Source organism: Culicoides brevitarsis, chromosome 3 (assembly GCF_036172545.1).
Source record: "Culicoides brevitarsis isolate CSIRO-B50_1 chromosome 3, AGI_CSIRO_Cbre_v1, whole genome shotgun sequence".
NCBI lineage: Eukaryota > Metazoa > Arthropoda > Insecta > Diptera > Ceratopogonidae > Culicoides > Culicoides brevitarsis.
The window spans coordinates 19,006,705-19,020,851 of NC_087087.1; the positions used below are offsets into that span (position 1 = coordinate 19,006,705).

The window sequence follows — 14,147 nt, forward strand, 5'->3', positions numbered from 1 at the left end:
TACCGCAATTTATAAATGAAATCTTATTTTATTTAAACGCAAATAAAAATTAGTTTGTAAGAATTTCCTTTGCACGCGTCTCAATCAACTTCTCCATGTCCGTAATGGAATCCATCCAGACATCCAAAGTCTTTGCCATGCCGGCGATTTGCTGTCTATCCAAGACACGCGGTTGTACCCACGTCATATTAACGACGCCGGCCACCTGATCGATCGCGCCACGTACAAGTCCCTGTGCGAGCGCTTTCATGATCAAAAGTTCCACTTCCTTCATCGGCAACTTTGTTTCCGCCGCAATTTCCTCAAAAGTCAGCGTCTTGTGGTTCGCTGGTCGTTTAAAAGTCATTTCCATGAGACACAAAAGCGAGATTTTCTGCCGTAATTTTACTTCGTGCGCCGCCAAATCGGCAATTTGGTACCACGTGGTCTTCATGGCTTCGAATTTGTTGATGTCGCCCGAGTTGAAGGCACGCAAAAGCTCGACGAGCCATTCGTTTTCCGTGCCGACGAGAGATTGCAAGACGGGATGTGCCAAAAGTTCACCAATATTGTAAACACCGTCGCCCAGCAAGGCAGCAAGACCGAGGAAGAAGGCTTGTTGCGGCCACTGATCCTTCGGGAACTCATCGATGGAGCATCCGAGGAATTGCAAGCCGCAACGGTAGTAGTCGGCATGTTGACCAACAACGCGATAATATTGGGCAGCTAACATGTAGTATTTGCCATGGACTGGTGTGACATTTCCCGCTTGATCGAGCACGTCCTTGAGATCCTCGATGATTTTCTTTGTCGATTCCAAGTCGTTGAGGAACTCCAAGTAGAGTTGGCCTTGCAATACTTTACATAACCAAATAGCTTCGTCGCAAATTTTCACTTTTTCCTTCAATTTTTCGAGGAAAGCGACCGCTTCGTCCTTGTTGACGATATTTTCGACAATTACGGCGCAAATTTCCACCAAGCCGAAAGGATTTATCCTGAAAAATGGTGAAAATAAGTCAATACAGAGCCACGAACCCGAAATTTTTAAACTTACTTGGACTCGAAAGTGGTAATGAACTGATTGTAGAGCTCCAGAAGCAATTTTTCATCGCGCAACGCTGGATGCTTCACGAATGTGTGCAATTTGATTGTGAGTTCATTCCATAATCTGTGGAAAAAATAGAAAAATGCATAAATTCGTGTCATCAAACAACGAACAAAGTCAAAACTTACTTCTCATTGTACAATTCTTCGAGTAAAACCCATTCCGTGGCCAACTCCTTGTTTGTGGTCTTCTTCTGCTCAGCCAAATAAGTTGTAGCGCTGTTGGGAGACGACATTTTCCTTTGAATTTTATTTAATTTTAAGACAAAACAACTTTTCGGAATTTTGTGTGTCGATGATTTGCAGGATTTAGTAATGTTTTCTCTCGTACAAAAAGCTGTGGTTTGTTTTTGACATCAAAATTTAAAACGTCAATGTTTGAAATTAAATGACCGTTACATAAATAATTTTTGACTTGATTTTTTTTGCAAGTCATTTTTTTTATCAATTTCAAGCCTAAAATTGAAAAAATATTGATTCTAATTAGAGATAATTTTATTCATTTTATTTTATTTAATTAATAAGGCCGCTCCAATTTTTTTCAAGGTTTTTTCCTAAAAGATTTTTTTTCAAAATGGGGGGGGGGGGCAAAAAATAAAAAAAAAAGTTTTGAAATACTTTTTCATACAAATTCTCAAAATTTGAACATTTTTTAGTCATTAATGAATTTTTTAGATGTTATTATGTCATCTATATTGAGATTTGTTAATTTGAAATTGATCTTAGACTTAGAGTATTTCGAGTTAAAATTTTTAACAAGAGAATTTCATAAAAAAAACCGTCAAAAATTTTTTAAAAATAATTTTAAATAATGGAAATGTATTTTTTTAAAGAAGAAAATTCATGTAAAATTTCGTTTTTCAACACAAAAAATTTAAAAAATTTTGAAAATTCATTGACAAAATTTTGAAAAAGACCGAAAAAACGGACAATTTTGATGAAATTTTTAACTTTATTTTTGTTTTGCCCCATCAGATTTCCGGTTTTTAAAATGGGGCATGGGACAAAAACATAAAAAAAATTTGGAGCGACCTAAAATAAAATAAAACTGTAAAAAATTTGCCTCTAAATATTTTCATTTATTTTTAAAATTTTCAATTTTCTTTGCCAAAACTTCGAAAAAGAGAATCATAAAGCTCAAAATCATCCCAGTGACCAACATGTACAAAATTGATGAAAAAGCATGCAAATCGACGACCGCATTTTTGAACATTTGATTTTTTAAGTTGCCCACCGGTGGTTTTGATGTGAATTTTTCCGTGACATATGATCGGAGGCCTGTTTCAGCAAACTTTTGGTTTCCCACACGAATGAGTTCCTTGAAGGGAGAATGTTTCTCGACTGCCATGTACAACATAGAACGATGATCTAACGGATAAAAAGGAATTTCTTGCAAATCATCCAATTCGTCAAAAGTAAAAGTGTTCCGCATAAAATCGTAAGCAAAGTCGACGTACGTATAAAATGCATAATTTCCCTTTTTCACGAGTGTCACACCTTCTTCGATCGAGAACAGTCTGTCGAATTGTTTAATTTTGGTGTTGTACAAGAAAATCGCATTTTCATCGATGGAAACTCTAAAAGAAGCATTTGACGTGGGAATGTCTTCCATGATGACCTTCAAATTACTCATTGCCAAATTTCGCATCGTCGTTATTGTTCGTGGCGTTGGCAAAAGTAACGAGGAGACAATTGATGCCGAATAAAATTGCAAACAAATAATCGACATGATCAGAGAAAATAACAAAGCGATTCTCGCATGAAGTCCTTTGAAAGTTTTCGTGACGCCTTGCGATGCAAAAATCCCAATAACGGTAACGATGGACAACGATAACGGCAACGAATCAATCGTTTTTTCGTAAAAATGAAAAATATAGAGACAAAAAACCATCAGAACGAGAATGGATGCGAGACACATCCAGACCACGTTCGATAGCGGCGACAAGAAGACATTTTTCATGCCGGTCGACGTGCGAGGATGTCGAAAAATCATGTATTGGCGGAATTTTTGCACAGATAAGCCACTGTCGAGTATGGAATGTCTGATGGGTAGATACGATATGCCAACTGCCCCAAAATCACATTCGTGTCGCTGCAACATTCCAACAACGCCATCGAATATTCCAGGTTTGCCAGGTACGGGATAGCCCCAAGTTATGGCTTTTCTCACGCTAATTTTGAAGTTGTACAATTCAGAGAGGAGCATTACAAACTGGAAGGAGAGACGACTAAAAGCATCACGATGTCCAAATCCTTTGCCTCGAATGTAGTTGAGGAAAATTGCGTGTTTCGGTGTTTTTTCGATCTAAAAGTATAAAGTATTTTGAAATTCATTAGTTTTGTCAAATGCCCCATTTTTAAACATAAAAAAGGAAAATAAGAGGTCAAAAAATTTTCATCAAATTTTCGATTGATAATGCGTTTTTTAAAGCAAGTACACATTTAATATAATTTGAATGTTTACTGGACATTATTATCGTTTTTCAATCAAAAAGTACCAAAAAATGTCAAAAATTTTCTAAAAATTTTTTTCTCATTTTTTTCGGCAAAATCAGAGGGTGACATAAAGTGATAAATAAATTTAGGCCCAAAGCAAAAAAAATTAAAATGTTTAATTCATTAAGGCGAATAAATTTAATATATACATTTTTTGTCACCTCCCCCTCCGATTTTGTCGAAAAAATTCAGGGGGAAAAATAAAAATTAAATATAAAATACAAATATTTTTGACATATTTTGGAATTTTTATATTAAAAAATTATGAAAAATTACTGTTTATGGTAAAATTATACAAAAAACTAAAGAAATTTGCTCAATTACCACATTTTCTATTGAAATGTTAAAAAACATTTTTTTGAAAGTCACGTGACCAAAATTATTTTTTTTCAAAAATATTTATTTTAGGAGATTTTGTTGATTTTTCTTTACTTTTAAGTACAAATTTTAAAATAATATAAACTAAAATTAAATAAATGTTAAGAATCAACGTTTAACGTCTAAAAACGTTAAAAAATTACAAACAAAAAATTCAAAAATATTTATTTTTTTATTTCCCCCCCCCCCCTCGAGAAAATCCTCATGGGACAAAAAATGAAAATATTAAATTTATTCGCCTAATTTAATTAATTTATCAAAATTCACTAAAAAACGGTAATTTTTTTATGAAATTTTTAACTTTTTTTTAAATTTTGCCAAAAGAATTTCGACTTTTTAAATGGGGCATCAGACTTTATTTTTGATTTTCATTATGAGCAACCTAATGCACTTTTTCCTAAAATCCAAGGAGGAAATAATGGAATAATGATAATCATGGTTTTGAAATATTTTAACCTTCAAAACACAAGAAAAATCACTAAATATCATCAAAAATTTGTTGAATTCTATAATTTTTGATATATTTTGCAATTTTTCAAAGGGTTTTTAAGGATTTTTTTATAGAAAAAAAATTAAAAAATTTAAAGTTTGAAATTTGTCAAAAATTTTTAAATTTCAGAAAAATCGTTAATTTTGAAAAATTTTAATTTTTTTTATATCGAAAATTTGTCAAAATGTTAAAACAAAAGATCCAAAATATTTTTTAAATATTATAAAAATAGTAAAAAAGATGGAAAAATTATTGATATTATTGTCCATGAAGTTATTGATATAATTGAGGTCCAAAACAATGTGAAACATTTTTTGGAATTGCACTTGCCTAAATAAAAAAAAATTAATTTTCAATAACAACTTACCGCAATCGCCACCACTAATTGTATTCCTTGCAAATCTTTTTTCACAAACCCAATTTCAGATTTTTCATATTTCAAAACCGAGTTGGAATACATAGCCACCAATTTGACTTCTAATATCCCCGAACGTCTAAGTGCTGGACTGCCAACTTTATAAATCTCAAAGACTCCTTCACTTATTTGAATTAAAGTAATTTTTGAGTCAACATTGATATCAAGAGTCTCCATAAACGACAAAGATCCGTTTAAGTCCTCATCTCCTATAAAAATCCATTTCCGCGATGAATTAAAAAATTTTAAATCCGACGCCTGATTCAAAACTGAGGACATGTTGGGACACTTAAGATCCGCAATGACAGTCATATCATCACAATTATTAAAAGAGAAAAGGTCAAAATCGTTCCCGTCGATGTTATGCAACTCAAACGATGACGTCATAGTTGATGAAGATTTTTTCAATAACGGTAGAATGTCTGAATTTATTTTTAAAATATTAAAATAAAGTTTTTTTTTCTAGAAATTCCTTACCATCCCGAATATTATCACAAAATAGCACATCAACAACTTTCACGGATTCTTGAATTATGAGTTTTTGCAGTAAATTTGCATCCCATGCTTGAACAACCATAAAAATATTGAGCAAAAATAGAATTGAGGGTTTCATGATTGGATTTTCTTGGCGTATTAAGTCTTTATTAGAAACGACATTATCTTTTATAGGAAAATTCAAAAACAATCAACTTGTCCAATTATCGAATTTTCAGTTTTCCTTTACGCGGAAGTGTTTACAGCAATTTACGGACACGGTAAGTGAGTGTGAATTTCTTGGTAAATTTTGACCGAAATTGACAAGTTAATTTAAAAACAATTTTTATTTCTTATTTTTAGAAAATAAAATAACAAAATTTAACGGAAACGGTGCATGAGATTCAATAATGGTCGATAAACCAACGTTTTTACATCGATTCCCCACATAAAGTCCACCTGTAATGGAAGAAAATTAGTAAGTTTCATTCAAAATTAATTTAAATTTAATTTCAGGATACTCTGAATTTATTTTAAACTTGTTTTCTTGTTTGATTTAAAAATGGGTCAATTTCAAAAATTTTTTTGCAAAAAAAATTTGAGACGAATTTTTTAACCAAAAATATTTTGCACAAAATTTTTGGAAATTTTTTATTTTAAAAATTATTTTTTTAAAAATAAAAAAAATTTAACAAAAAACATGTTTAAAAACTATTTAAATAAAGTCATTTTCTAAAATTCTTTGGCCTTCAAAAAAAAATTATTGGACAAAAAGTGTGAAATAAATTTGGAGTTTGGTTTACTTACGTGATTAAATGGCTCAAAAGGTATCTTAAAAGATCCAATTGACGTGCTATTAAGTCGTTCATAGAGCCGTTCCACATCCTTTGGTCCTGCAAGCCAATCATTTTGCGCCCAGAAAAAGGCAATTGGTGTCCGAATGTTAGTGACATCGTATAACGGCGCCTTTTGCTGTCCATATTTCTTCATGTTGCCACTCTCTCCATAGTCGTAGTACTGAAAATTCCCATTTTCATGAATTTCTTGAGCGAAATGCAGCACAGTCTTCGTCGACGTTCCCGCTGGCGTATGAGCAAAAATTACTGGAAACAGTGTTGCATTGTACTGCTCCTTATCGAAGCCACAAAGAATGAAAACAGAATTTTCGCAAATTTCCTTTTCAGCGGGTGTCAATTCGCACCCGTATTTCGCGAGAAATCTCAAGACCCAATTTTGCGGAAGAAACTCATTCGCACCGAGAAATTTGAAAATTGTCTCGATATCTTTCGATAATGGCGCAAGTAGTCGTATGGGACTTTTTACGTTCGTCATATAAGCAACGGGAGCCAAAGCAAAAACTGCTTGAATTTTGTCATTATATTCCGGCTTCGACGAAAGTAACGCGAACATCATTGTCGTGCCCATACTGTGACCGACATACAACAAATCGCGTCGTGTCTCGTTCTGCTCCACCGCTTTCAAGTCATACACATAATCAATCTCCGCCGGCAAATCATATTTCGCCATCTCATCCCAACTGAAATCCCAGAAAGCTGCTTCGTCATTTCGCAAGGACACGTGACTCCGGCTGTAGGTGTTTCCGCGCGCATTTCCCAGAAACACGTCGTAACCCGCATCAGCAAGAATGAAAGCCAAGGATTTTTCGGGACCTGTCAACAGCCAATCTGCAGAGCTTGAAAGTAATCCGTGTTGCAGGAAAACTGGCTGACCTTTGCCCCGGGCGCCTTTTGCACAACCAGCTCGGCCACATGGAATGCGATGTAAGGTCAAAAGATAACCATCATCAGTTTTTACGGTATGCGTTTCGGCCGGATATCCATGGCGAATGGCAATTTCGGGAGTTGTCAAGTCCTGATCCGGATTATAAGGCGCCCCACTGTCAATATCGCGGCGAAACCACTTGAAAGTTTGCCAAAAGGAGCCGGTAGGATTTTGCTCGATAGTGATAATATTATCGAGTACCTTGTCGAGCATGGAGTCAGCTCGAAGGGTAACGACGAGACACAACAAAAACGTTAATCGGAACATTTTCTGCAACAAAATAAACGGGTTAAACGGATTTCAATATATTCAGGTAATTTTTTCTCAATTTTCTAAGATTTTCGAAAGCTTTTAACCTTTTCCTACGACGCCATCCATTTACGGCGTCGGAAGTTCGAGGGGGGTGGGGGTCCATGAGTTTCCGATGGACTTCGACGTAGGGGGAGGGGGGAGCAAAAATTCTCTATAGTTGAGATTTTTTTTGTCTCAATTTATCAAATATATTTAAGCGCTTCAGACTTTTTTGTTCTATTTTTTTACTGACTGAGTAAACATGTACAATTTTTCACAAATTTTTGTTTAAATTTGAGTTAAATTTCAAAAAAATTTCTTAAAAAGCGTACTAAAAAGTACGTTGTAAATTAGGGTCTTCAAATTTCGACGGTTTTCAATTATAGGGGGGTGGGGGGTCAAAAAATGTTCTTTTTTATCCGACGCCGTAAATAGATGGTGCTTACGTAGAAAACATGGCAAAATTGGTTTTATACAGTTTTTCACGAATTTTCCGAGTTTTGCTTCTTAAGATTTTTTTCTACGTGGAAATTCGTAGAAAACAAAAAAAAACTCATTTTCCGGAGTTTTTCACGAATTTACGTCTTTCAAGTTGTCCACTGAATTACCAAGAATATTTTAAAATTTTACATTATGTCGATTTGAATGAATTTTTCCAGAAATTTTCCACGAGTTTTGTTTTAGAAAAAATTACTGTACATTTCTGCAAACGAATTTCCACAAAGAAAAAAAAAATTATGAAGCAAAACTCTCGAAATTCGTGAAAAACTGAACTAGATCATTTTTGCAAAAATTTGTTTCAATCAAAATATTGAAAATTTTCGAGAGAGGTTTTTTAAGCCAAATAAAAGTTAAAAACCGTGAAAAACTCAGGGAAAACCGCGATAAAAATCATAGAAAATCGGAAAGACATTAATTTTTTTTTCAAAAGAAACCAATTCCGGTTATATAGTTGAGATGCTGTTAAGATGTTCATACTGTATTCTTTTCGAGCTCGTTCAAAAAACTTGAAATGCAATAAAAAAAAAAAGAAAACAAAATTCACAGCTGGTCTAGCCTGCATGCCGGTAAAATATTGCACCGGTCGTCTGTTTGTCTAATAAGATTTACACATAAACATATGTTTCTAGATCTAGTTCATGTGAAATGAATGGAAACCGGTTTCTGTATGTCATGGGCAAAATAATAAAAAAAAACGCAAGACACAAAAAGTCATTTAATGTAAATTAATTTTCACATTTTTAAAGCGGTCGGAAAGAATTGCTTAGAAAATTGAAAAATTTATCGATATTCAATGAAAAACTTATTACACTCGACTAAAAAATCGACAGAAATTTTAATTAAATTTCTTCAAAACGAAAAATCGAACTTTGTTACCTAATAATCATGTAAAATCGATGCCGGATTATTTTGTTCCTGAGTCATAAAATAATCAATTGTAACAGAATATTCTTCAATGATTTACTGATTTTTTTTTTTTGTTATAATTCAAGCCGCTTTAATTATTAATAAAATTCTAAAGCGATGTAAACAGCGCGAGAGAAAGACACTGACTAAGTAACTTTTTTCCAGAGTTGTTTGACGTTCATTTTTTAACGTCTGTGAAAGTACGCGCAATACGAATAAATAAATGAATGGAGAGTGGATAGAAAGAGAGAGTCAAATAAATATGGAATCAGAACATCGCTATGAATATGAAGAGGTTATCACATCAAAATATGTGATTCATTCTTAGACGGTGACGATTTGTTTATAAATAACCAGAATAATCGTGCTTTTAAAGTGAACTCAAAGTTTTGTTTTGAAGGTGACTAACGGTTCGTGTGTAATTTATTTTTTATATAAAGTTATCATTTTATAGGTAAAAGAACGCATTAAAAACTTCTCTCAATTTTTTTGTCAATCCACATTTTGAATTCTGTTAACGATACTCCAAATAAAGTGATACCTTTTTTGCAGCCACTTGAAATTAATAGTGCAGCAACTTCAATTCTGTTTCTTGAAAAAATTGGTGATCCAATCGCAGTTTCGCCACAGTACGAGTTATTAAAATCTATAAAACAAAGTGTGCTGCAATATGGTGTTGACAATTTTTTGGAAGGATCCGTGAACTGTTTACATCTTGCGCTATCACGTACTTTTACCAAACCCTCGTATAATTTCAACTCATAATCATAGGAAACAATATACAGGGAGTCTCCCCAGGTTGGTTTTATCGGAGCTATCGGGCATTTTTGATACGTGCTGCCAAGCTCTACGGTGTATTTCAATACGAGAAGAGCAATGTTGTTACGGAGAATTCCTGGCTCTTTTGATAGACCGTTAAAATCCTCATGCATATAAATTGTTGAAACGTCAAAGCTGTGGTTAGCGGTTCTCAAATCTAAAGTTGCTAGCGCCACTTTCACTACAGAAGCTTGAAAAGGCTTGTTGGTAGTACCACCAAATGTGAAAGGATGAGCTGCTGAAACGACGTGCTTTTGACTAACCAAGAAGCCATTGCATCGGGAATCTCCCACTATAATGGAAGCTATGCAGCTGTACTTTACAGTTTCTGTAGTAAAGCTTAAGATTCGATCTGATCTAGCGAACTTTTGTATGGATAATAACACAGCGAGACACCGAAAAACGATTTGAAAAAGCTTCATCTCGGAAGACTGACTAAAACACTCGAAACCCACGTTACTGGTATTTATACGAAAGCAGTGTGTTTTTAAATTGCATTTTTAAACGTTTTTCTGACATGGTTGTTATTACTGTTTGTGCGTTTCTTTTTTTTTATAACGATATAGTAAGTTTTATTTTGTCGTTCTGAATATAAACACTAACATGCTAAACAAAATACGTTACCATTTGTCTAATTATGCTGTTTCTGTTCTAATGTGTCAATATTCTTAGAGATCAGATTCTATAAAAAAAAGTGTAATTAAATATTACTATTATGTGGAGGCGGGCTTTGGGCACATATAATATAATAATTATGAATTATTAAACACTCTAAATTAATATCAAAGTTAGAGCACATTCCGCTTTCATGGCTGTCCTACGTCAGCTGATCATTGTTTACTTCGGGATGCATACACAAAAAACATAAGCGCTAGCAACGATTTGGATGAATACACAATTGTCAGAAGATTGATCCCAGTACACAATGACACTTCCACATGTTAGATAGGCAGGAAGTTCGAAATCGGTTAAAAAGAAGACGAAGTGAGAATTAAATTTGAAAAAAATGTAATACATAACTAATATTAAGTAAAACTATTTATAATGGAAAGATTTTGAAAGAGGAAGAAAAGAAAACTTGAAAAGATAAAAAAGATCGAGCAAACCTTAAAAGTAAAAACAATTAATTTTTTTGTACGAAATGAATTCTATTCTGGTCGGAAAATTAAAATTGTGAATCTCAAAGTCAAATTGAGATTATCATAATTAATTAATGTATTTTTTAATTTTTTTTTTTATCAAAAACTTTCATATCAGTTCTAGTTTTCCAGTAAACAATTACAAAAAGAGTGAGTTACCCACAGTGGCTTATGAAGCCACTCAATAGTAGAGTGACTAAAGCAAATTCAATTTGTTTCAATTTTTTGAACTTCTGGTTTAAAAACTCTCTGTGACATTTCTATCTCTTGATTCCAATTTTACCATACAACTTATGATGTGATTCGGTTCGTTCAATTTCAGTCTCGAAGATTAGAAAGTAAAGATAGCTGTTGATAAGGGCATAAAATTCTGTAAAAATTTTGAAAACCTTAGGTTTAAGGCAACATAGTATAATATTATTAGAAAACTAAGTAGAGTTCATTAAAATTATATATAGGTATATTTTAAAATGTGTAAAAGATCGCATTTAAGGATATCTCTCAATTTTTTTGTCAATCCACATTTTGAATTCTGTTAACGATACTCCAAATAAAGTGATACGTTTGTTGCAGCCAGTTGAAATTAATAGTGCAGCAACTTCAGCTCTGTTTTTTAAAAAAATTGGTGATCCAAGCGCAGTGTCGCCACAGTACGAGTTAACTGTATCTATAATACAAAGTGTGCTGCAATATGGTGTTGATAATTTTTTGGAAGGATCCGTGAACTCTTTACATTTTGTGCTATCACGTACTGTTACCAAACCCTCGTATAATTTCAACCTATCATCATAGGAAACAATATACAGGGAGTCTCCCCAGGTTGGTTTTATCGGAGCTATCTGGCATTTTTGATACATGCTGCCAAGCTCTACGGTGGATTTCAATACGAGAAGAGCAATGTTATTACGGAGACGTCCTGGATTTTTTAATTGAGCGTTAAAATCTTCATGTATAAGAATCGTTGCAACGTCAAATCTGTTGTTAGGGTTATTCAAATCTAAAGTTGCTAGCGCCACTTTCACATCAGAAGCTGAAAGAGGCTTGTTGGTAGTACCAGGATGTGTGAAAGGCTGAGCTGCTGAAACGACGTGTTTTTGACTAATTAAGAAGCCTACGTACTTGAAATTCTGAAATACTGTAATGGAAGCTGTACAACGATACTTTCCAGTTTCTGTAGTAAAGCTTAAGATTTGATTTGATCTAGCGAACTTTTGTATGGACAATAATACAGCGAGACACCGAAAAACGATTTGAAAGAGCTTCATCTCGGGAGACTGACTAAAACATTCGAAACCCACGTTACTGGTATTTATACGAAAGCAGTGTGTTTTTAAATTGCATTTTTAAACGTTTTTCTGACATAGTTGTTATTACTGTTTGTGCGTTTCTTTTTTTTTTTTTTTTGTTAAATAACGATAGAGTAAGTTTTTTTTTGTCGTTCTGAATATATACACTAACATGCTAAACAAAATGCGTTACCATTTGTCTAATAATGCTATCTCTCTTCCAATGCGTCAATATCCTTAGAGATCAGATTCTATAAAAAAAGTGAAATTAAATATTACTATTAGATTGACAGGAAGTTCGAAATCGGATAAAAAGAAGACGAAGTGAGAATTAAATTTGAAAAAAAGTGTATTGCACAACTAATAATAAGTAAAACTATTTATAAAGGAAAATTTTTAATAGAAGGACACTATAGAAAAAAAAATTGAGAAGATAAATGAGATCGAGAAAACGATAAAAGTAAAAACAAACTTCAAATGATACGAGAAAACTTTGTGAAATAATGACTGCTGCATTTATGTTTAATCTCATGCTAAGACAGTAGTGTACATATATTTTGACTTTCTGAAAATTTTTGTAAAAAAACATTTTTTCAATTGGAAAAATTTTCTGAATTAAGTCAATTGATTTGACTCATCAAGTTTCATCAAGGCTCATCAAATTTACGACGAATTCCGACGAGGGAGGGAGGGTACGAAAAAGGAGGGTCGTAAAAATATGCCAAATTCACGATTTAATTTTTTTTTCATTTTGAATTATTTAAAATAATTAATGGAGGACGCCTAAGCTTAAGTTAAAATTGTTTTTGACCTAAAAGTTTTTTCGGCTCTGTTCCTATTGCTTAAATGTATTTTTTTTTATTAAAAACTTTCATATCAGTTCTACTTAGTTTTCCAGTAAACAATTACAAAAAGAGTGAGTTACCCACAGTGGCTTATGAAGCCGCTCATGTGGAGTGACTAAAGCAAATTCAATTTGTTTAAATTTTTAAATCTCTGGCTTAATAACTCTTTGTGACATTTCTATCTATTGATTCCAAATTTTCCACACAATTTGTGATGTGATTCGGTTCCTTCAATCATTCATTCATACATTTTCTCGAAGATTAGAAAGTAAAGATAGCTGTTGATAAGAGCATAAAATTCTATAAAATTTTTGAAAACCTTAGGTGTTGCTTTATAGTATAATATTATCAGAAAACTAAGTAGAATACCTTAAAATTATATATATTTTACTAAATGTAAAAGATGGCATTAAAAACCTCTCTGAATTTTTTTGTCGATCCACAGTTTGAATTCTGTTAGGGATAGTCCGAATAAAGTGGAACTACTGCGACAGCTTCTGGTATAGAGTAACAAAGCGGCAACTTCAGTTCTGTTTCTTGAAAATATCGGTGATCCTTGCGAGCCTTGATCGCAATAAGATATTTCTTTATCCATCATACAAATTGTACTGCAATATGGTATTTTTAATTTTTTGGAAGGATCCGTGAGCTGTTTACATCTTGTGCTATCACGTACTTTAACTAAACTTTCGCGCATTTTCAACTCATTATCGTAGGCAACAATATACAAGGAGTCTCCCCAGGTTGGCTTTATCGGAGCTATCGGGCATTTTTGATACGTGCTGCCAAGCTCTACGGTGGAATTCAATACGAGAAGAGCAATGTTGTTACGGAGAAGTCCCGCCTCTTTTAAAAAACCGTTAAAATCCTCATGCATAAGAATCCTTGCAACGTCAAATCTGTAGTAAGCGTATCTCAAATCTAAAGTTGCCAGCGCCACTTTCACTATAGAAGCAGAAACGGCACTGTTGCTAGTAAACCCAAAAACAAAATGATGAGCTGCTGAAACGACGTGCTTTTGACTAACCAAGAAGCCTCTGCATCTGTAATCCCCCACTTGAATGGAAGCTGTACAACGATACTTTCCAGTTTCTTTAGTAAAGCTTAAGATTTGACCTGATCTAGCAAACTTTTGTAAGGACAATATTACAGCTAGACACCAAAAAATGATTTGAAAGAACTTCATCTCGGGAGACTGACTAAAGCGCTTAAAACCCAAGGTACTGGTATTTATACGAAAGC

The 14,147-nt window shown here is 33.4% G+C and overlaps 3 protein-coding genes across 3 annotated transcripts; all 3 read right to left on the reverse strand.

The window, feature by feature from the left end:
* Positions 1–8: 8 nt before the first annotated feature.
* On the reverse strand, positions 9–1,401 carry LOC134836164 (26S proteasome non-ATPase regulatory subunit 13). The gene is made up of 3 exons (XM_063851408.1): positions 1,213–1,401; positions 1,034–1,147; positions 9–974 (listed from the first exon to the last, which is right to left on the reverse strand). Exons 1-3 carry the CDS (start codon positions 1,317–1,319, stop codon positions 50–52), a joined length of 1,146 nt encoding a protein of 381 aa, XP_063707478.1. The 5' UTR covers positions 1,320–1,401; the 3' UTR covers positions 9–49.
* A 757-nt stretch (positions 1,402–2,158) lies between these two features.
* On the reverse strand, positions 2,159–5,475 carry LOC134833363 (ionotropic receptor 75a-like). The gene is made up of 3 exons (XM_063847667.1): positions 5,340–5,475; positions 4,815–5,284; positions 2,159–3,388 (listed from the first exon to the last, which is right to left on the reverse strand). Exons 1-3 carry the CDS (start codon positions 5,473–5,475, stop codon positions 2,159–2,161), a joined length of 1,836 nt encoding a protein of 611 aa, XP_063703737.1.
* A 10-nt stretch (positions 5,476–5,485) lies between these two features.
* On the reverse strand, positions 5,486–8,929 carry LOC134833857 (lipase lipl-1-like). Its single transcript, XM_063848333.1, has 3 exons — positions 8,787–8,929; positions 6,144–7,388; positions 5,486–5,795 (listed from the first exon to the last, which is right to left on the reverse strand). The coding sequence occupies exons 2-3, from the start codon at positions 7,383–7,385 to the stop codon at positions 5,718–5,720; spliced, it is 1,320 nt and encodes a 439-aa protein (XP_063704403.1). The 5' UTR covers positions 7,386–7,388; positions 8,787–8,929; the 3' UTR covers positions 5,486–5,717.
* Between the last annotated feature and the right edge of the window lie 5,218 nt (positions 8,930–14,147).

Bases quoted from the DNA above. Each gene is read 5' to 3' on its own strand.
- LOC134833363 (XM_063847667.1), bottom strand. From the start codon at position 5,475: ATGAAACCCTCAATTCTATTTTTGCTCAATATTTTTATGGTTGTTCAA. The intron at 5,285-5,339 runs GTAAGGAATTTC...AAATAAATTCAG, and splicing joins TTGTGATAATATTCGGGATG to ACATTCTACCGTTATTGAAA. The intron at 3,389-4,814 runs GTAAGTTGTTAT...TTATACTTTTAG, and splicing joins AATTAGTGGTGGCGATTGCG to ATCGAAAAAACACCGAAACA.
- LOC134833857 (XM_063848333.1), bottom strand. From the start codon at position 7,385: ATGTTCCGATTAACGTTTTTGTTGTGTCTCGTCGTTACCCTTCGAGCT. The intron at 5,796-6,143 runs GTAAGTAAACCA...CTTCCATTACAG, and splicing joins CTTTTGAGCCATTTAATCAC to GTGGACTTTATGTGGGGAAT.
- LOC134836164 (XM_063851408.1), bottom strand. From the start codon at position 1,319: ATGTCGTCTCCCAACAGCGCTACAACTTATTTGGCTGAGCAGAAGAAG. The intron at 1,148-1,212 runs GTAAGTTTTGAC...TTTTTTCCACAG, and splicing joins GAAGAATTGTACAATGAGAA to ATTATGGAATGAACTCACAA. The intron at 975-1,033 runs GTAAGTTTAAAA...ACCATTTTTCAG, and splicing joins ATTACCACTTTCGAGTCCAA to GATAAATCCTTTCGGCTTGG.